This window comes from Morone saxatilis, unplaced genomic scaffold (assembly GCF_004916995.1).
Source record: "Morone saxatilis isolate NCDOM2014 unplaced genomic scaffold, NCSU_SB_2.0 Contig21, whole genome shotgun sequence".
Lineage (NCBI taxonomy): Eukaryota > Metazoa > Chordata > Actinopteri > Moronidae > Morone > Morone saxatilis.
In genome coordinates this window covers 14,106,987-14,125,913 of record NW_023339774.1, presented here as the reverse complement: position 1 = coordinate 14,125,913, position 18,927 = coordinate 14,106,987, and the positions used below count along the sequence as shown (strand labels likewise).

Here is an 18,927-nt window from a genome sequence, read left to right as displayed (position 1 = left end):
GGGGGGTAGCCTTGTATTTGAACTGAGATTATGATTGCATACAAATATGAACTCAACTAACATCAATAACTAATAAAGTAACACACATTGTTGCATGAATCTTCTTCATCCTCAAAGGCTATCACTATGACAATGGATGTTGCAGTATGTTTCAGGACCTGCATTTGCTTCTTAATTACCCACGGCTTTCAGTTTAGAGTATGTTGCGGGTGAAAATAAAGAGTGTTAATTGCCACATGCGTATGAATAATATGATATACCATTTGACTCCATGACAACACCCTGAAAATGATTCATGTGTTCAGTATGAAATTATGTGCTTACTTTCCCTTTCATTGTAGCCGCATTATGTTGATTTTCTATAAATGGATTCGTATTTCCACCCAAAGGTGAACATAATATGTGAATGGATAAAATAATGCAATCATTCATCATTCACTAACATGTTATGTTCTGGTTCCTGGCTGCATATTTTCTGCTGAAGCACTGTTTGTGCTCAAGTAAAACCTATTAAGAAAATATTGCCTCACCAAGATGCTGTTTCATATGAGAAGGAAAAAATCTATTTAGTTCTTTTCCAATCCAGTGGCTTGTAGAGCTAGGGATTTATTTTCCCGGGCCTGGACTGAAGAGAAAGGCTTTACTGTTTGCTGTCCAAGCTTCAATTCTATTAGATCCCCGGGGTGAGATATGGATTGGCTCGGAGTCTAAAAATTATAAATACCTTGTCAGTGGTGAGAGTAAAGAGGTACTTTCAGCTTTAGCCCCAAATTGGCCTCTAGATTACAAATTCAGCTACTGCCATTAGTGTATAATTAGCAGAATGATGCAAAGTTGGGAATGTAAACCAGGAGCAAACAAAAATGGTAACACTTATTATGCACTGTGAAACACAAAGGGAATTCTGTGCTAAATTAACCAACACGGGGCAAGCAGACACCAATCACTGTTATACATTGTCACATTATAAGTGACCCCTCAGCAGGACAGCTTGAGTTGAATTAAGTCAAGCTTTGAAGGAAATCCTCATACAGAAATAAATGAGTACTCATAACACAAAGCAATCTTTGGGCTGTCAGCCATGTTACTGCCTATTCTGGTTTCTTTTTTTCTCACAAATGAGTTTATTACATGTGATTAATTTCTTACTGTAAACAAGTATACATTCCATATAATTCATAAAATGACAATGAAGTCTTTGGCCTCAATCAATACTTTTTTGGTTTTCTGCATATTTTTCAGATTAATTTGATCAGATCTTGTTTTGAGGTTTATTGTTTGACACACTTCTATGATATAAACAGCATGATGGCTGCACATTTCAGATTTTGTTTGCTTCACTGATTTCCAACACAAAGAAAATGGAACAAAGATTGAAATTAGTTTTTGTTTTGAATTGTACTTACCTATCAAACACATTATGTTTTACTAAACCCCCCCATTTATCTCTTCTTCAGGTCTGCAGGTCATTTTCCCAGAATACCTGCAGGAGAAATTTGTCCAGTCAGCTCTGAGCTACATTATGTGCAATGGAGAGGGGGAGTACGTGTGCCATGACAACCAGTGCATCTGTCAGTGTGCTGACGAGTATCCCCAATGCAACTGTCCCATCACCGACATCCAGATCATGGAGAACACCCTGTTGGGGATGTCTGAGTCCTGGGCCGCCTCCTACAAAGACTTTGAGAACTCTGGTAAGCTGAAAATCCCTCCTCCTTTTTCAAAGGACAGTAATGAGCACACATGTAGAGCTCAGGCAGTTATGGTAATCTCATAATCTGGCAATTTTCTTTTTTCAATTTTCATTTAGAAACACATTTCATAATTTGGCAGCTTCTGCTCACTGCCAGCTCTACTCAAATAAAAGAAAATTATGTTTTCTTATGTTCAGCGCAGAGGGTAGTCTAAAACACTCATGGGCCATCTTAAGAATTCACTGACAAATAAGTAACAAGAAGCAAAGTAACAAAACCTAACTATTTTGTTACTTAGATATGAGGATTTGTTGTATACAAGGAATGAATTACTGCTACACATTCATATGTCAAATGCTAAAATGTCACAGCAAATTTCTCCATTTTCATTTAATGCAAATGCAGACACTAGGGGTGGCAGTAAAATACTGGACACAGTGGGAAAAAGCACTCCTAGTGCCCATTTGTTACATGGCATGACACCCTGTTAATCTATTATTTATATGATATAAAAGTGTCCCAATAAAACCTGCCAGCAACAGATAAATATATTTATGTACCATAGAAGAAAGTTAATGTGAGTCATGGAGGTCATTGGGTGCAGTACATCTGTAAAGAGGTGCTTCAAAATGAAGTACGCATGAAGAGGCAAAAAAATTAAAAAAAATATTTTTCTATAAATTAATAACTGGCCTAGACAACAAAATGCAATTCACATACAAAATTAGAATTGAAGGAATCAGTGACAGTCAGAGAGCTGGTGTGGTACAGGGGTCCAAACTTTATGAGTTTGTCTTTTTGTTTTAGCACAAGGGATAAGTGTTTCCAATTTATTGTACATATCCACAAAACAAGGAACAACAATGTCCAATAATAATATTTTAAAAAGATTTTAAATTCATTTTTAAAGATCTTACTTGTAAAATGTAATTTAACCAAATGTAATCACTACAGAGAAATGCCCTGCCCTACTATAACGTATCTACAGTATGTTTACCCACAGTGCGCTATTGACTACCATTGACTGATCCTCTGGAAAAAAGCTGTAATTCAGATGTCACATTGATTTAATAAAAGTTTGGAATACATTTGATCCTAAATCTACTAGCCACTACAAGAGTACTAGCTAGTTTAGTTGATTTGGTTCCATACCCTTTTCTTAAACTCTGCATTGACAATGCCTAAGATTAAAGGTTGGGAAACAATATATTTGATTAAATATTTGCGATGTCTGGGACCCAACAAATTGAGAAGTAATGGCATGAGAGGTAAAGTGGGGTTTCATTGTGAGAGCTGTAATCTCTAGATAATGATGCTGGGTGGCATATGATAAGAGTCATTCAAGGGACTTTGTGGGCTCTTTGGAAGCTGTATGAAGGAAGGGTTACTTGTTGGCTTTGAAGCTTGTGTGAAATTACTTGGTAACTGTTGAATTGGCATAAGGGAATAACTTGATAATGGAATTTTTTGGTGAGGGAATCAGACAACTCCGAATACTGTGTGCTGGAGACACCTAGCTTTTCTAGGAAAAGAGCGAGGGAGGTAACTCGCATCTCTGAAACTGGGTGGAGGAATACGGCAAGTTCAAAACAGGGGAGGAGAAGGAATATGGCCTTTTTGAAGAAAAAGGGGGAAGGGAGCTCTGACATGCCTGGGAGGAGAGTGGAGGAAATTCTGACATTTCTCGGCTGTTGCTGAGAAGGAGCTCTTAACTCTGCGGGTAATGCTGTTAAACTGTCTTGGATAAGTCAGATGGAGGGTGCTGGCTCACTGTACAGGTGCATTTCTTGAATATGGGGATCTGTTTATGTAAGGTTTGAGTGTGGATAAACTTTGCATTCTCTCCAAGAACAATTGTGTTAACTTCTCCTACAACAACTATTGTTTAGCACCAGGGCACCAGACATCAGGTGCACTAGATTGTGTGGAGCTTTGTATCATCTAAACTATGGCAGTATATAGATGAAATGTGAATCCTGAGTAGACAAAGTTATCTTCGTGTCAGGCTAATATTGTTACGGAGATATTTTAAGCATTAAATTGTTCACTCTATTATTTACAACGATGTGCTTAAATTTGTCTTTGGAGATAATAATGAGCTACTCTTGAGTCATTTGACTCAATATTTTCTAAATTAGCACACCAGATAAAATATTCCTTGTCCTTATTTGAGTTTTAGTAACATCTTCATGCCTATTTTTGCTAAGAATTGGAGCTAGTGTTGAAAACACGGGGCAGAGAGATAGGCTCACGGCATGTCTCAGTAGACAAGCAAGAATGATCAGAGGCAGCAAGAGGAACATAAGGACAATCATCACCATTGGATGGGACCAAATTTGTTTGGGCAGTGTTCTTCAGTAAGTGTGTGAAAGCACAGAGTAAGAGGGTGTTTACTTCACTGAGGGTGTCAATTCTCTGCAAATCCTCACAACAGAAGCAATCTAAGGCAAACCAAAAGCAAACCAAAGACGTCCAACAACATATTAAGGTGAAGTCAGAATTGTGGGTACTCATTGACCACTGCCACATTTGAAAACATAGAACTGACATTCTTCTTTAAAAAAGTTTCTTTAAAAACTTAAGCTATATAGGGACCCTTTTAAATGATCCTTTTGCAGTGTACCACAGGTAAAAATTGTCCTTATAATAGATTAATAACATACATTAATGCATTAGCATAATCCAAAAGTACTAGTTGTTTCCTCATTCATCAGTTCATAAAGGTCCATTCTGACAGAGGTTGTGTGTAGATTAGTGCTGTTGCATTGCTCTTTCTTACTAATCATACAGTCATTTTAGATGGACAGTTTACAATAGACTAAAAGTCTACATTACCAAAAAGATACAACAATACAATCAAGAGTTTTGTCCTGCAAACAGTCTGCTGCTTGCTTGTTTGCAATTCTACCCAGTATGCTTAGCTAGATTAGGGTTAAAGAAATAAATGAGTGTTTTTGTAAAGCAAGCCCACTCACCAATATTTACACTCGAGAATTTGTTTGAAAACGTGGTGGTAGGTTCACAGATAAAGTTGTTTATATACGTAGTATATATACTGTAACTTATTGTACTTACTTAAGTTTGATGATATAAACTGCTCACCTTTACTGATATTCTGTTATTTTGACTAAGAACTAGAATACCTTATACTCTCCACATTTCACTTTTTTTGTCACAACGTCACATTCTCTCTACAATCCTCATCTCTGTTTTGCAATCTGCTCTCTCACTCCATCCTTCTGTGTCAACTAGATGAGTTCAAGTCTTTCCTGAAGAGGCTGCCCTCCACTCACTTCCTGCCCATCAGCAGTGTGCATCTCCTGTGGGGCAGCGACTGGGACCTTCAGGCCCGTTACAGGCTCCTTCAGAGTTCCCTCGAGATCCAGCGGCTCAAGATTCAGCGCACTGCCCGCAAGCTCTTTGGCCTCAGCATCCGTTGTCACCACAACCCAAACCACCAGATGCCTAGGGAGAGGTGGGTAGAAATACAACCTCCGGATCATGAAGGAAATTATTTATATTTTTGGATATTTTATTTTCCAAGTGCTGGAAAAGCAAATGCAAAAATGTTTCCCACATAGGAGTGACAACTTTCAGCAAAATATATCCTCTGAGATGATGAAGGTTTTATTTTGATTGTTGCTTCTTGAAGCATGCACAGTAAGGATGACATCCATTATATATTTCAACTTATGGTTCTGTTGTTTCTGTCCATCAAGTCAACTTAGTGCTGAGCCTTGCACATGCCCAAAGCACTCTTGCTCACTCTTGTATTTCACATTGCAGTCTAAAAAGAAAATGTAGCTGTGGGAGTTTTCTTGATAGGTCATTGCACACATCTGTCACCACCTACTGCAGTTGCAGCTTAAGAGCCTTGCTGCGGATGTGCCATGGTGTCAGCGCTGCCTGAAATGCCAGGAATTTCCCCATTCGTTCTAGCAAATATCAGAAAACACTGCAAAATATGCAAAGTTCTAGACTGGCACATGAAACGTCCCTAAAACTGTTCTGTATAGGGGATGTCACCATATAAATGGAAACAGAATCCATAAAATATTCATTTAAGTGGTCTGAAAATGAGCAGTTGTCAACCGTCACCGGCAGAAAAGGAGCACACCCACATTTGTGTGTGAGAGTTGGCAGAGGTTTGTTCTGAAGTGTTATCAAAGAGGCGCAGTACGCGCTTCCTCTTCCATGGAGTACGCATCAAGGGTGCCTGATGGCACTGGAAATAAGAGCAGCGTGTTTATTTGCTTGCTTGTGTGAGACAGCTTTGCATTAGATGGAGGACTTATTTGTTTTTATCACATTTGTTTGTGTGTGTGTGTGTGTGTGTGTGTGTGTGTATCTGTCACTTTGCATACATTTGTGAGTGGGGTATAAGTGGTCTATAGCTCACACAGAGGTTCTAAACAATGCTTCATTGTTATGTTTTTATGGTCTACTGAAAATAATTTTGTTTTATTTCATCCTAAGTATCATTAACTCACTATTGTGTCATACATTAATGTCTAATGAAAACTAACAATAATGTTATCAATATTCAATTGTATTGTAAGAGGTAGTATATTAAAAGGCTTTTTTTATTACATATTTGTGAGTTTGCCAAATGCATGTGTATAGTTAGTATAGTCCTAAGAGCTACTTGTCTCTTCCTTTGTCCCTGATTCATGAAAAAATCCCCATCATCAACAAGGACTCCAACTCTCACCTCTCCTCTGGGCAGCATATAACAGCTGATCAGAGGATGAGGGAATTGAGGCAAAGCTGAAGGCCCATAAAGCATCAGCCCAAGTGTTTTCAAGTTGCGTGCCAGCCACCTCAGGGAGGCCTTCCAGCACATATTCAACCTGTCAGTGAGACTGCAGAGGGTGCTGATGATGATGTGAAAAACATTGTGCCTGGCCCCAGTGGCCAAGAATGGGCACACCAGAGTTCTAAATGACAGCAGGCCAGATCCCTTGTGAGAGACCGTTTAGATCCCCTCCAGTTCATACATCAGGCCCACAATGGGGAGGATGATGCTGTCATCCACCTGCTATTCTGTGTGTACTCCCACTTGGATGGGCACTGTAAGAATCACGTTCATTGACTTCTCCAGTGGTTTCAACACCATCCAGGCTCCTCTACTGGGAGAATTTCCCTGAGCTATGCAAGTAGACACCCAAGTGGTCACTTGGATCACAGATTACCCCATCAACACCACCGTTTTTGACACTACACAGGTGGCTGATCAACAAGTGGGAAACACCGCGGCTCCTCATGGGGCTGTACTATCTTGCTTGTCCATTAACCTTCACATTTTAGACTTTAGGTACCATTTAGAATCATGCTATCTTCAGAGGTTCCCTGAATATGTGCTGATAGTGCAGTGCATCTGTTAGGGGAGGAAGGAGAAATACATGGATCTGACAGGGAGTCAAGCCTATCAAATCATTAGGGACTCAAGGTAACCAAGATAAGAGAGATGATGGAGTACTATTGTGGATACTAATAAGAAAACTTTAGTATCAGTATCACAGTATCTAAAAAGGCTGTGGTTGTACCATGGTGCTGCAGGTGGCCAATGCAGTGTTTTGCAATGTGCTAGAAAGGTAAAACCTTTAGTGATACTTTGTTGCCAAGGCAACTTAGTTAAGTATAGTTCAGTCATGGAGGTGAGCTCGGACTCACAAGATTTTTTGAATAATACATCTACTTGAGTGACCTACTACCTCCTTAATAAACCATGTTTATCATGCACACACTGTCAGCGCAGGCATAATTGTGAACACGAGTAAATGTACAGTATATTTATAGCTAGGTTACAAAATAAATGTACATATAGAGGTACTATAATATGCAGTCAGTGATAATGTATTGACAAATGCATTCTCAATGAACTAGTTCCTCTTTAGTTTCATTTTAGTCTTACATGCAGTCTTAAATCATCCATATTATGGCAGTCCTCCTACGCTTTTAATGTAATTAAATTATGGATGCGAAATAGAGGAAGGGGAAGTTATTTATTATTATTAATTGGAATTATTATGATGTAAACTTATGTTATAAAGTTAAACTTAAAGACAGGTATCAGATGCATTGTTGGTTGGCCATAATTACAAATGCATATCACCACCTTAACATTTTTCAAGGTTTACTTCACCACAAAGCATCCATTCATTACAAGCATCGTAAATTGCTGTTGTGAACACTCACTGCAATAACTGTGTGGAAACTTTATAGCTCAACTATATTGGATTTGCTATTCCATTTCCTGTAATGAGTATAGCAGCTTGCTTCAAGTAGAATGAACATAGCAGTTTGTCTTTGGTATAAATGATTAATAGTGACAGATATGAAGTATCATCACTCCCAGCCAAATCATTTGCATCCAGGGTATGCATTGGCTTTAATTATTCATGTTCAAAGTCAAACATATTTACAAATATGAATGTACCCTCATGTGATGAATTACTTTGCCCTAATTTTTAACAATTTTGATGTTACATGCTTAAACATATTCTGTCCAAATGTGTGTATTGGGTTTTATATTGCAGATATACTGTCATCATCATTGAAATCATCAAAGGTATTCTTTCTCATACTGAGCCCCCAAACTGCTTTAGCGTTAGCTCGCATCTAGTTTTGCCTTCCCTCACAATGCTTTTTTAAATTCCCCAGAGGGGCAGAGCCAGACACTGTAAGCATTCGGGGCTTAGCCCATATCTACTGGGGTTCATTTTTTCCCCATTTACGACAGCCATACACACAGTTTTTCAAGCTGAGATCATAAAAAGGCCTGAAAATTAAATAAAACATAATTTGTCTAATTGTTCTTCAAATGCCTTCATAATTTTGGGGAAATATTTGAGAAAATATTTTGGGGCTGGAGCAACCTCCCCCTGCTCCACCCATGATTCCCACCAGGTCCAGGAAAGTTAGTGTGTTGGTCCAGTAATACACTGACAGTTCGTAGATACCACAGAAAGGAGAGAGGATGTGATACTTTTCATTACACATTTATTGCTCATTACTCCTTTCAAAAGGCCAAGCTCTGGCAGTGTAAAACCACTGGCTGTGAGGTGCTTATATCAGATATGACAGATGTGTTACCAATACACCACAGGAGTTCGGGAATAGAGTATCTTCATTACATCAGTAAGCTAGCAAAAACATGTCAATTCAATGTACACATCACCATCCCCTGCAGTGTTAAACCTATTATAAACTAATGTGTCTAAGCCATAATTATAACAACCAAAGCACAGCCATGGCTACAGATAAAATCACAGCAACATCAACAGCCAATATGTCATCCTGGCTACAGTCAAAATTACAGCTGGAGCCTGTGTCAGTCAGCCTCTGCAGCAGGCGGTGAGAGAGCAAAGTCAACTAGTTCTGCTAGTTTAGCTGTAATGATAGAGACTTGTGCCTGAACATCCACAGCTGAGGGTGCATTCGCTCGCCCCGGGGGCCACAAGCAGCAGAAGTATGCTACAAAATACATATTACTATATCTTAATGCAGCCAAGCATTTCTCTATGGATCAGAGAAATCACAAAACTCAATGCAGGGAGTATTGAGGGGTAATGCAAAAACACTTTTCAGTGGCTCCATACTCTCATACAATTAATTAGTACCAATAATTACTTACCATTTTCTTTTGTGTTTCCCATCTGAAGGTCTTTCTTTTTTGTTTTCTTTGATCAGAGGCATATTCCACTATCCTGCTCTGATGATGTAGAAGGGAGCAATGATATATGTCATCTGAATACCAGGGATGTTTAATGCCCCATTAAATTATGCTCGAATTTTTGAAAGCAAACAGCATCCATTCCATTGTATTTTCATTTAATTTCCTATGGCAAATCTAAGCCAAGCCACTGCTTTAGATGGAAACAAATAAGGCAAAAATAAAACTATCTGCATGATACACTCAAATAGCTTATTGAGGGAGGCAGTTATATGATAGAACATATTTTAGTTCCATATCTCTGACTGGATATTTCAGCAGTTATTGCAAATAAATTCAAAGCAGGGATCATTATGGCTCTGCCTGTGTCCAATGCAATAATGAATAGCCAATGAAAAAATAATGAGAATAGTTTTATATTCGAGGCACCTGTGAATCCAATCTCTTTTGTATGGCATTTACAATGAGGCAAAGATTTGAATGTTCTTAAACAAACAAGGAAAAACTGTGTGAGAAGTGTTGTGCATTCTAAAATATGCTGAACTATCAGATGTCCAACATGTCACATCAATGTTAATGGTTGACCAAGTTTGATCTATATCAGTTGTGTATAAAAATACACCTCAGCAGCTAAATATTTTTTCTTCACATTAAACACACTGCAAAAGAGTTTTGTATTTGTATTTAGTAGTAGCAATGTGTTGGTATTTTCAAGGTATGATTAATCGCTGAAATAACCAAGTATTTGGAATTATCATTAATTAAAATAAAACCTTCCTGAAATACAAGAGCTGAGATATACATCATGATTGACTTAGATTTTATCAAACCTGACACAACCTGCACTTGTAATAACACTAAATGCACTAAAAATGCCATCAAATCAAACCATATTGTTTTATTTTAGTTCAAGACAGTTGACTAGAAATTACAGGATATTGTCTATGTTTCTTTTATGTACAGTGTATCCGTTAGTTCATGTTTAAATGTTCTAATATCTTTTGCGTGTTAACAGCTGTGCAACCGCTGTGGTTGCCACTCCGCCAAAAACTGCAGTTTTTTACTAATACACTCAATGTCAACGTTTTTGCTACTTGCCAGGTACGTTAATTAACAATATTTCCTCACTATGTTAATAATAAAGAAAATGTTATTTGGTTGGCATCACGTTTCCCTTAACAGTTATATGCTGTTGGAAATGAGTTGTATATAAAGACTTCTAGAAGACTAAATAAAACAGATATACTGGCACATCTCTTATTTGGTAGCTCCTTTTATATTTAACTGACAGCAAACACAAGCTAGAAGAAGGTAAAATGATACACCCATCTCTATAAAGGCACTCGAGGCCAAACTGCTGAGACATCTTATCTTACACAACACTTTATTCAAGAAACTGCACACAGAAAAAGAAACCAAACTCATGGGCAAATTATTGAAATTACATCAGCACTATTCAGTTTCTGCTTCACCAGATTTAATATAAAGACAATACATCCTCCCCAGATTGAATGCAATCTACTTTAGTCCATTGAACAACTAGCCTTCTGAGTAATGCATTTTGCCAGTGAGAGAGTTGGCAAAATTCAACCACACTAAATTAAGTGAAATGCTGAATCCAGATTACACTTAATCCATAGGAGATAAATAACATATTTAAATCCTTTCATATGAAGTTATAATCTTCAGAACCCATCAATGATTTATTGCTTAGTGTATAGGGAGTTTACTGGATGCTAATAGCTTCTTGAGGGTTATTTCTGTCAATCAGATAGGCTTTATGAAAACACAGTATTCTTAAAGAATATATCGACGTCATGTATACTCACAGCACACTTATTTTTGTTCTTGACATGACATCAGTTCTAGTAATTTTGCATTTGCACTTTGTAGCATTGAGCTACTTGTGAGAGGTTCACACATTTATTTCTACCTATTATTCCTAACTGCTACAGCAACAGTACTATAAAAAACAATTTCAAGAAACACTCAAAGGAAAGTTGAGGTTGGAATGTATGGAGAGTAACAGCTGGTAGACAATATTTAAATTACTTTACATTACAAGCATTCAATGACCACTGGATCTGTTTTGTCTGGGAGAATCAATTTGAAGCCAAAGTTAGCGGAATCAAACAGTATGTTTCCATTGTCCTCTATAGATGATCTGTTCTGGGCTCATTTTGGGTATAGCTTGGGGGCTTTCTGGCCTGCTGAGATTGCAATGTCATCCATCATAGTTAATGCTTAGGTTCATTAACATGTCAAGCTAACCTTGACCAGCCCTCCTCTCCCTAAAAATCAGGATTCAGAATTCACCTCCTACAGTCAGAAAATAAGTTCCAATACTGTCACGATGACAAGGAAAGATGCCTGAGGGGAAAAGAAGAGACAAGATAAGAATAGCAAGTAATGCCTTCCACCTGAGGGAAATAACTCAACCCCTCCCCCTTGAAGGGAAGAAATGATCCTATTCACTGACTAGAAGGTTTAATTGTACTGTATATATGGCTGCCAACAATTTAACAACAAATTTTGTTTTGTTTTTATATATCATCCGTCATTGGTTTCCATTTATTTTAGTATGGTTATTTCAACTAAGCTAAGTTTAGATAAGACTTGGTTGGTACAGTAATCCACTCCATTTATTATTATGGGTTAGTGTATGCTACGGCACCTTTGAGTGGTATAGAAGGTCAAATGCTTTGAAAAGTTTTCCAAAGCTTTTAAGTGTATTACCACACAGTTAAAATAATTCAATTCAATAAAAAAAACACATGTCCATGGTGATAGACCTTCTGGAAAATGTAAAAATCAAATCTAACAAAAATAGTGATGATGTAAGGCTTTGAACTTTCTGACCACTACTAATGTTTTTTTTTATTTTTTTTTTCTCCTCTCTCTAGGTCTGTAATGCAGTGGCTCAATAGGGTTCAGTCCTTCCTCTACTGCAATGAGAATGGGTTCTGGGGAACCTTCCTGGAGAGCCAAAGGACATGCGTGTGCCACACAGGTGTCACCCTATGCCAACGACCCATCCCATGTGTCATAGGTGGCAACAACAGCTGTGCCATGTGCAGCCTGGCCAACATCTCACAATGTGGTTCCTGCAACAAGGGCTACAAGTTGTACCGTGGTCGCTGTGAGCCCCAGAATGTAGACTCAGAACGTAGCGAGCAGTTCATCAGCTTTGAAACTGATCTGGACTTTCAGGACCTGGAACTCAAATACCTGTTACAGAAAATGGATTCGCGACTGTACATTCACACTACCTTCATCAGTAATGAGATCCGTCTAGAGACCTTCTTTGATCCTCGATGGCGTAAGCGCATGTCCCTGACTCTCAAAAGTAACAAAAACCGGATGGACTACCTCCACATGATAATCGGTCTATCAATGAAGATCTGCCAGATGCGAAATAGCAGCATTGACCCCATGTTCTTTGTTTATGTCAACCCATTCAGTGGTAGCCACTCAGAAGGCTGGAGCATGCCCTTCGGGGAACATGGTTACCCACGCTGGGAAAAAGTACGACTGCAGAACTCCCAGTGCTTCAACTGGACTCTCCTCTTGGGCAACCGGTGGAAGACCTTCTTTGAGACGGTTCACATCTACCTGCGTAGCCGTGCTAAAATCCCAACAGGTCTACGCAATGACACAGGACAGGGTCCAGTGGACCTTGCAGACCCTAACAAGCGCCAGATCTACATAAAAATATCTGATATCCAAGTGTTCGGCTACAGCCTGCGCTTTAATGCCGACCTGCTCCGTAGTGCCGTGCAGCAGGTTAACCAGTCGTATACACAAGGAACTCAGTTCTACTCATCCTCATCTGTTATGCTCCTGTTACTGGACATTCGGGATCGGATTAACCGCCTTGCCCCTCCATCTGCACCTGGCAAACCCCAGCTGGACCTCTTCTCTTGTATGCTAAAGCATAGGCTCAAGCTCAACAACAGCGAGATGATTCGAGTAAACCATGCCTTGGACATGTACAGCACAGAGATACTAAAACAATCAGACCACCTGACTGCTAAACTCTGTTGAACATAGTAACATTAACATAAGGACAGCAAAAAGAAACACCCAACAAATGAACTATGAGGGGACATTAATCTTAATTTTGTTTTCTCTTTTTAATTTTTGGACCTTTTCTGCCTTTTGATGTAATATTAACTTTGTAAGCATAATTCTTAAAGAGAAAAAGGAAAAAGGCAATGATGAAAAGCATTTCAGGCAGATAAAGAAGATTAATGGAACCACTATAAGGACTGTATCATATTTGTCCCAGCATGTCTGTCATTCCCTAAAAGAACTTAAAAGAGAGAAAAAAAAATTAAATCTATGTACTGGTGAAAAAGAGGCCTTGATTTTACTCTGAGGGATCAAAAGGTTATATCTGAAACTGCCATTCTTTACTGAGAAAAACATTTTTAAAGGAATAATGACACAACACAAGGGCAGACCAGATATCCTTTTATTTCAGCTAATGTGCAAAATATTTCAGACATAATGGACAGTTTAATATTAAAAATGTTTATACATTGTAAGGATTAAATAGCCCTAGTGAGTAAGTAGTCAACACATTACTTATAGACTCTTTATTACATTTCAAACCCACAGCAAATCTGCATTGCTCTTTGTGAGTTATAAGGCACTCTGTCATTGTTCTGACACATAAGGCACACAGCAGGGCAGTAATGGATAGTTATGTCAAATAACAAAAGCCAGCTGTTTATATATACATATATATGTGGATGAATGTGTGTGTATGTGTGCGTGCGCGTGTGCAAGTGTGCGTACACCTTTTTTTGGCTTGATGCTTATTGCTGTTCGTTAATTGAATGTGTCATTTGAGATTGACTCCAGTCTAAGCTAAATCTTGCATTTGGAGCGCTTCTTCCCGTGTTTGAAATTCAAGCTGTGTTTTCCACAAGGCAGTACCTCCTGGTGCGTGAGTGCAATATTGTGGTCTGAAGATTTAACAATCAATGCTATTTTGTACAGCTTTGCAAAATGTACATGTTGTGACTGCTGATTTGTGGAGCTTTTTAGCACCAAGAGCAAAGTGTAAACATTCATCATTCAGGCACATTTGCAAGACAACCTAAAGCCATACACTTCCCTGAGGTAGACATACAGTAAGACATAAACTTCATCCCCGTCTCACAAAGTAAGTACTTCATAACATGAAAAAAAGTGTTCCATTTGTATGTTTTTATTTTATTCTCTCAGTTTTTAGATAAGAGCACAGCAAAAAGACAGATGACAAGAGAAGGCATATTATGTTGGATAAGAATCGTGTTGTAAAGCCATTGAATTTCTCTGTTGTGCCACAGGAAAAAAAAAAGAAAAAAAAAGAAATGGTTATATTAAAGCTTAAAATACCTTTTTGGCAGTGTTTAATCTGTAAGCTTTTTATGACCACATGTAAAGATTTCAGTTTTTCTTTCCAGATATGAAATTTAACCTTGTTTAGCATGTTGCTGGAAGCATCAACAAAGCTGCAACTTTGTTTAATGGTCATCAAACTGAAATATGAAACACTACCTATGTATTGTTGGTCACACTTTATTTGGGTAATCTGATGCTGAAACATTGCTATTGCTGATGACTTTTTGTAGGTACAGTCCATCCCATGCATGTTTGTTAACAGCAACAAAGGCAAGGTCACTCATGTCATACAACCTAGCAGTTGTGGCCGTATTAACTTAAAAAAGAGGAGACTTCATATTTGCTGCCATGACACCCAAACATCCTCCTAGTGTAAAAGCTGCCAGCTCAGTTGCAAGCTTTTAGAATAACATCTGGAAACACATAGGTTTTCAAATTATTTTATTGTTTTTTATGTCTTTTCTCTTGATAGTTACTTAGGTATTGTTTGTTTACTTATATGTGTTCTGTTAAATCATTGTGATACTATGACAAAGCTAGTCAGTCAAGTCAGCTATATCTAGGAACAGCCATGATGGGTTGTGACCTAAATGTGGGTGGGAACAGCAAGGAACCTGTAAAAACAGGTTTGGAATTCCTTAACCAATTTAACACCTCTTAAAAACAATGGTCAAAATTGGCGGCAGTGATTTAAGCAAGAAATAGCGGCGCCCCTTGAACAAAACCTGTTTTTGACTCTTATGGACGTAGCTTTCTCAACTGCCGATTTAACTACATCCACAATCACAACTTTAGTAGTTGTCTCTAGATATGCATTCTTGTCATGATTATGTCTGGCTTTGTGTGACAATGATTTACCTATATTTTTTTATTTTGCTGTTGCCAGTCTTTTTGTAAAGCACTTTTAACTCATTAGAAGTGCTTTATAAGTAACAACTTAGTCATTCACTTAAAACTGAACTATGATGTATTACTACAAATCTCACCTATTTCATGTGATTCAGTAGTCTGGAAAATAGTTTATCGATTTCCAATGTATGGGTTAGCGCACATGGAGTGGCCAGTTCAGGCTCAGGTTGTCAGGCTCAGCTCTATGTTATCTAATTAACCTTACAGTACAATACTTTCATCAGTCTATATCTTTGTCAGGTTAATAGCATCAATTAAGGTCATTTAAGTGAGTGAGTAGTCACCTCTGCAGTGCTATTATTTCCAATTTGCATAGGTAAGGATCAGCAGCAAGGAGAGAGGGGGTATCTGGTCTGGTGTATATCAGTAAAATGTACTGTTTCATGACAGGTGCATCTGCTTGTGTGTAGCTGCTAACTGCTAGCTGTTTCAAAGAGCCATGTACTAGGTTTCCGGTTCAGTTGTGATTTTTGAGCTTATTAGCTTGCTAATGTCAACACAGTAGACGCATTTGCAAATATGTTAGCATCCATAGCATTACAACTGTAACATGTGCATGCAGTGTCTCCTAGCTTTGTTCAAAAAGATGTAGAGCTGATTTTGACATACTGAAGCTAAGTGTAACAAGCCTGAGATGGCCACAAGCTTGTAATCAATAGAGATGCCGTAACTAGGGACTTGATTGTTCAGCATCGACATTGGACTATCCAAATGAATTGTTACCTTATTATTATTATTTTTATTATTATTATTAAGTGCCTGTTATCTATCCCTTTAACACATTTAGAGCTGGAGAAAACGTTTAGATGTTACACAGATGAGTGACACTGTATTAGCTGCCGAAGTTAAGACCATTAATGTTGATCAAATATACACTTTTCATCTCCTCCTGAGAACTACGCCTTCATGGAGGTTTGTGCATGTGGGGAACTGAACCACCAGATAGAGACAAAGAGACAAAGGATGACTTGAAGTAATTGTGGATATTTTTTTGTCCCCTGTTGTACAGTATATCTGTAAATATTAACTCTGTTACAGTAACAATTCTATGCTACAGTAACAATATTATAAAATATAACAGTATTGAAAGGGAATACAAAGACTACTTCATAAAAGGCCCTCCATTTGAGTACATTGGCACAAAGTACAGGGCACACATGTCTTGTGTATTTAATTATATTCATGACAATTTATGACTGTTTTTGTATTTTCAAAACATACTGTACATTACAATTTAGTTTTGAGCCACTGCAAGGTCCATAAAACAAGCACATTTACTCGTATGGCATTATGCTACCACAGTGTTGCTTACATGTATCCATGGATATGTCTGAAGATTTTTACACCTAATACCTTGCCTATGTACTTTTTTGCTGTTCTGTTGAGATCATTATATCAGCTTATTTCAAATGAATGTTTCATATAATAATCTATTTCTCATTAAAAGGCTATATTTAATAAGAAGAGCAAGGCTTGTTTGTACCCTTTCCCTTTATAGAAACTATTATTAATATTTCTCACAAAACACTGAAGCACATACTCTACATAGAGTATTTACCAAATCCTAAGAGCAAGCTAATTTTAGTGTATAGTCCAAGCATTGCCAAGATACTTTCTCTTAACTACAGCCTTTAGTTCTATAGAAGGTTTCAGCATGAGCATTATCCTGTCTCTGAAGTCTGCTGATAACAAAGATTTCTTCCTTGGCCAACCAGTTCTTTGTGTGGCTTCTCATTTTATTGTTTGCTGAGTGCAGTGAAAGAAATGATGCTTGTGCTCAAGGTTTCACATCCAGTAAGGGGGTGGCATTCATCACGACCACATTTAGTATTTATTTCCTTATCGTAATAGTTCTGTCCATAAATTCATCCACTTAATCATGGGCTGCTTTTTTCTTTGCAGACATCCAATAGCTAAAAGCCCACCTACAAGCATTGGAGCAGAAGTGTTCTCAGTCTTTAACATGTGTACAATAAAGTATGCCCCCACATGTGAGAAATATGTAAGCAGCTACCTGACAGCTGCACAAACAACAGGAATATCTTTTAGAAAAAATGTATTAACTTGACATGTATCGTACAAATAACGTTTGTTATCAGGCATTCACATGCATTTCAAGTGTTTTATTGATCATTTAAAACATTCAGTTCTTTTAGCGATGCTCAGAGGCCTCCTAGATAATCCTTCACTGAGGAGACTCAAGGCTGTTGTTTTAACGTGTACCAGTATTAGGCTATATACAGTATACTTATATATTAGTAAACTGTGTAGTAGTAATCTTAGTAGTATATAATAGTAGAGTATTTAACATGGCATATTACAATTTGTGTAGATTATAACATATGTCATGATATAGCCATTTTAACCAAAAAAGATTTGATTACATTTGATTAGATTAAAGATGACAATACAATGTATTCCTGCTGCAAGCAACTGCTATAGTCTACCACTATACATTTACACAAAATTCACATAATAATGATATGAATTTAAACACATTTTGAGTGTGTTATTTTTATGTTGCATCACAGAAAACAGTCATTTGACTATTCCTCATCCTTCATTGAGCTCCATTGGGGTAATCTATGTGCAGCTATGTCACACGCCATAAACTTCCATATGCCACAATACAATGAACTATGGTGTGAGTTACTGAGTTTTGGACATATTGGCTGTAGACTAGATATCCCTTGGCTTGTGGTTCTCCAAAGTGGCAAAAAAAATACATTTGAAGGAAGCATTTTTTGAGCTAGCTAATGTTACAAGTCACCTGAGGAAGATGCCATTAATATTCAAATACCGCACTGTCACAAGCTTTAGCCTTACATCTTACGAATTGGTACACACTTCCTTTTGTACTGTGATACATAGAAAGAAAACAGACACTTATGTGAAAGTGTCTGTCATTGATCTTGAGTACGTATCTTTGGAGCTTTGAGCAGCGCAAGTTGAGTGCCACCTGGTTCCATTATATTCGAGAGAAGGCAGACATCTGTATGGTCTATATATCTAAAACTCAGCAACACACCAAAACAATTTTCAGTTTACAAAAAAAAAATATTTATTTTGATTTTGGGGTAAACTGTCCTAAAAACTTATGCATTTACTTTTCAGGTTATAGGGACCGAGATTTACCCTCAAGTCTACATTTGCTTCCATGCATGACAGGTGGACTTAACTTACTTTGCCAGTCTTCATGTGTGCTGACTATTTTCTATATATTGGAGTTCATTATTTGAAGTGTATTTGACTAGCAGA

At 37.8% G+C, this 18,927-nt stretch overlaps 1 protein-coding gene across 1 annotated transcript in view; it reads left to right on the top strand.

Annotated features, from left to right (window-relative positions):
- brinp1 (bone morphogenetic protein/retinoic acid inducible neural-specific 1) overlaps positions 1–17,112 on the top strand; it is a 104,613-nt gene extending 87,501 nt beyond the window's left edge. Inside the window, exons 6-8 of the mRNA XM_035667392.1 lie at positions 1,458–1,694; positions 4,947–5,169; positions 12,273–17,112. Of these exons, the coding sequence (XP_035523285.1) occupies positions 1,458–1,694; positions 4,947–5,169; positions 12,273–13,413 (1,601 nt within the window). The 3' untranslated portion in view covers positions 13,414–17,112. The remainder of the gene's footprint in view (positions 1–1,457; positions 1,695–4,946; positions 5,170–12,272) is intronic.
- The last annotated feature ends 1,815 nt before the right edge of the window (positions 17,113–18,927 follow it).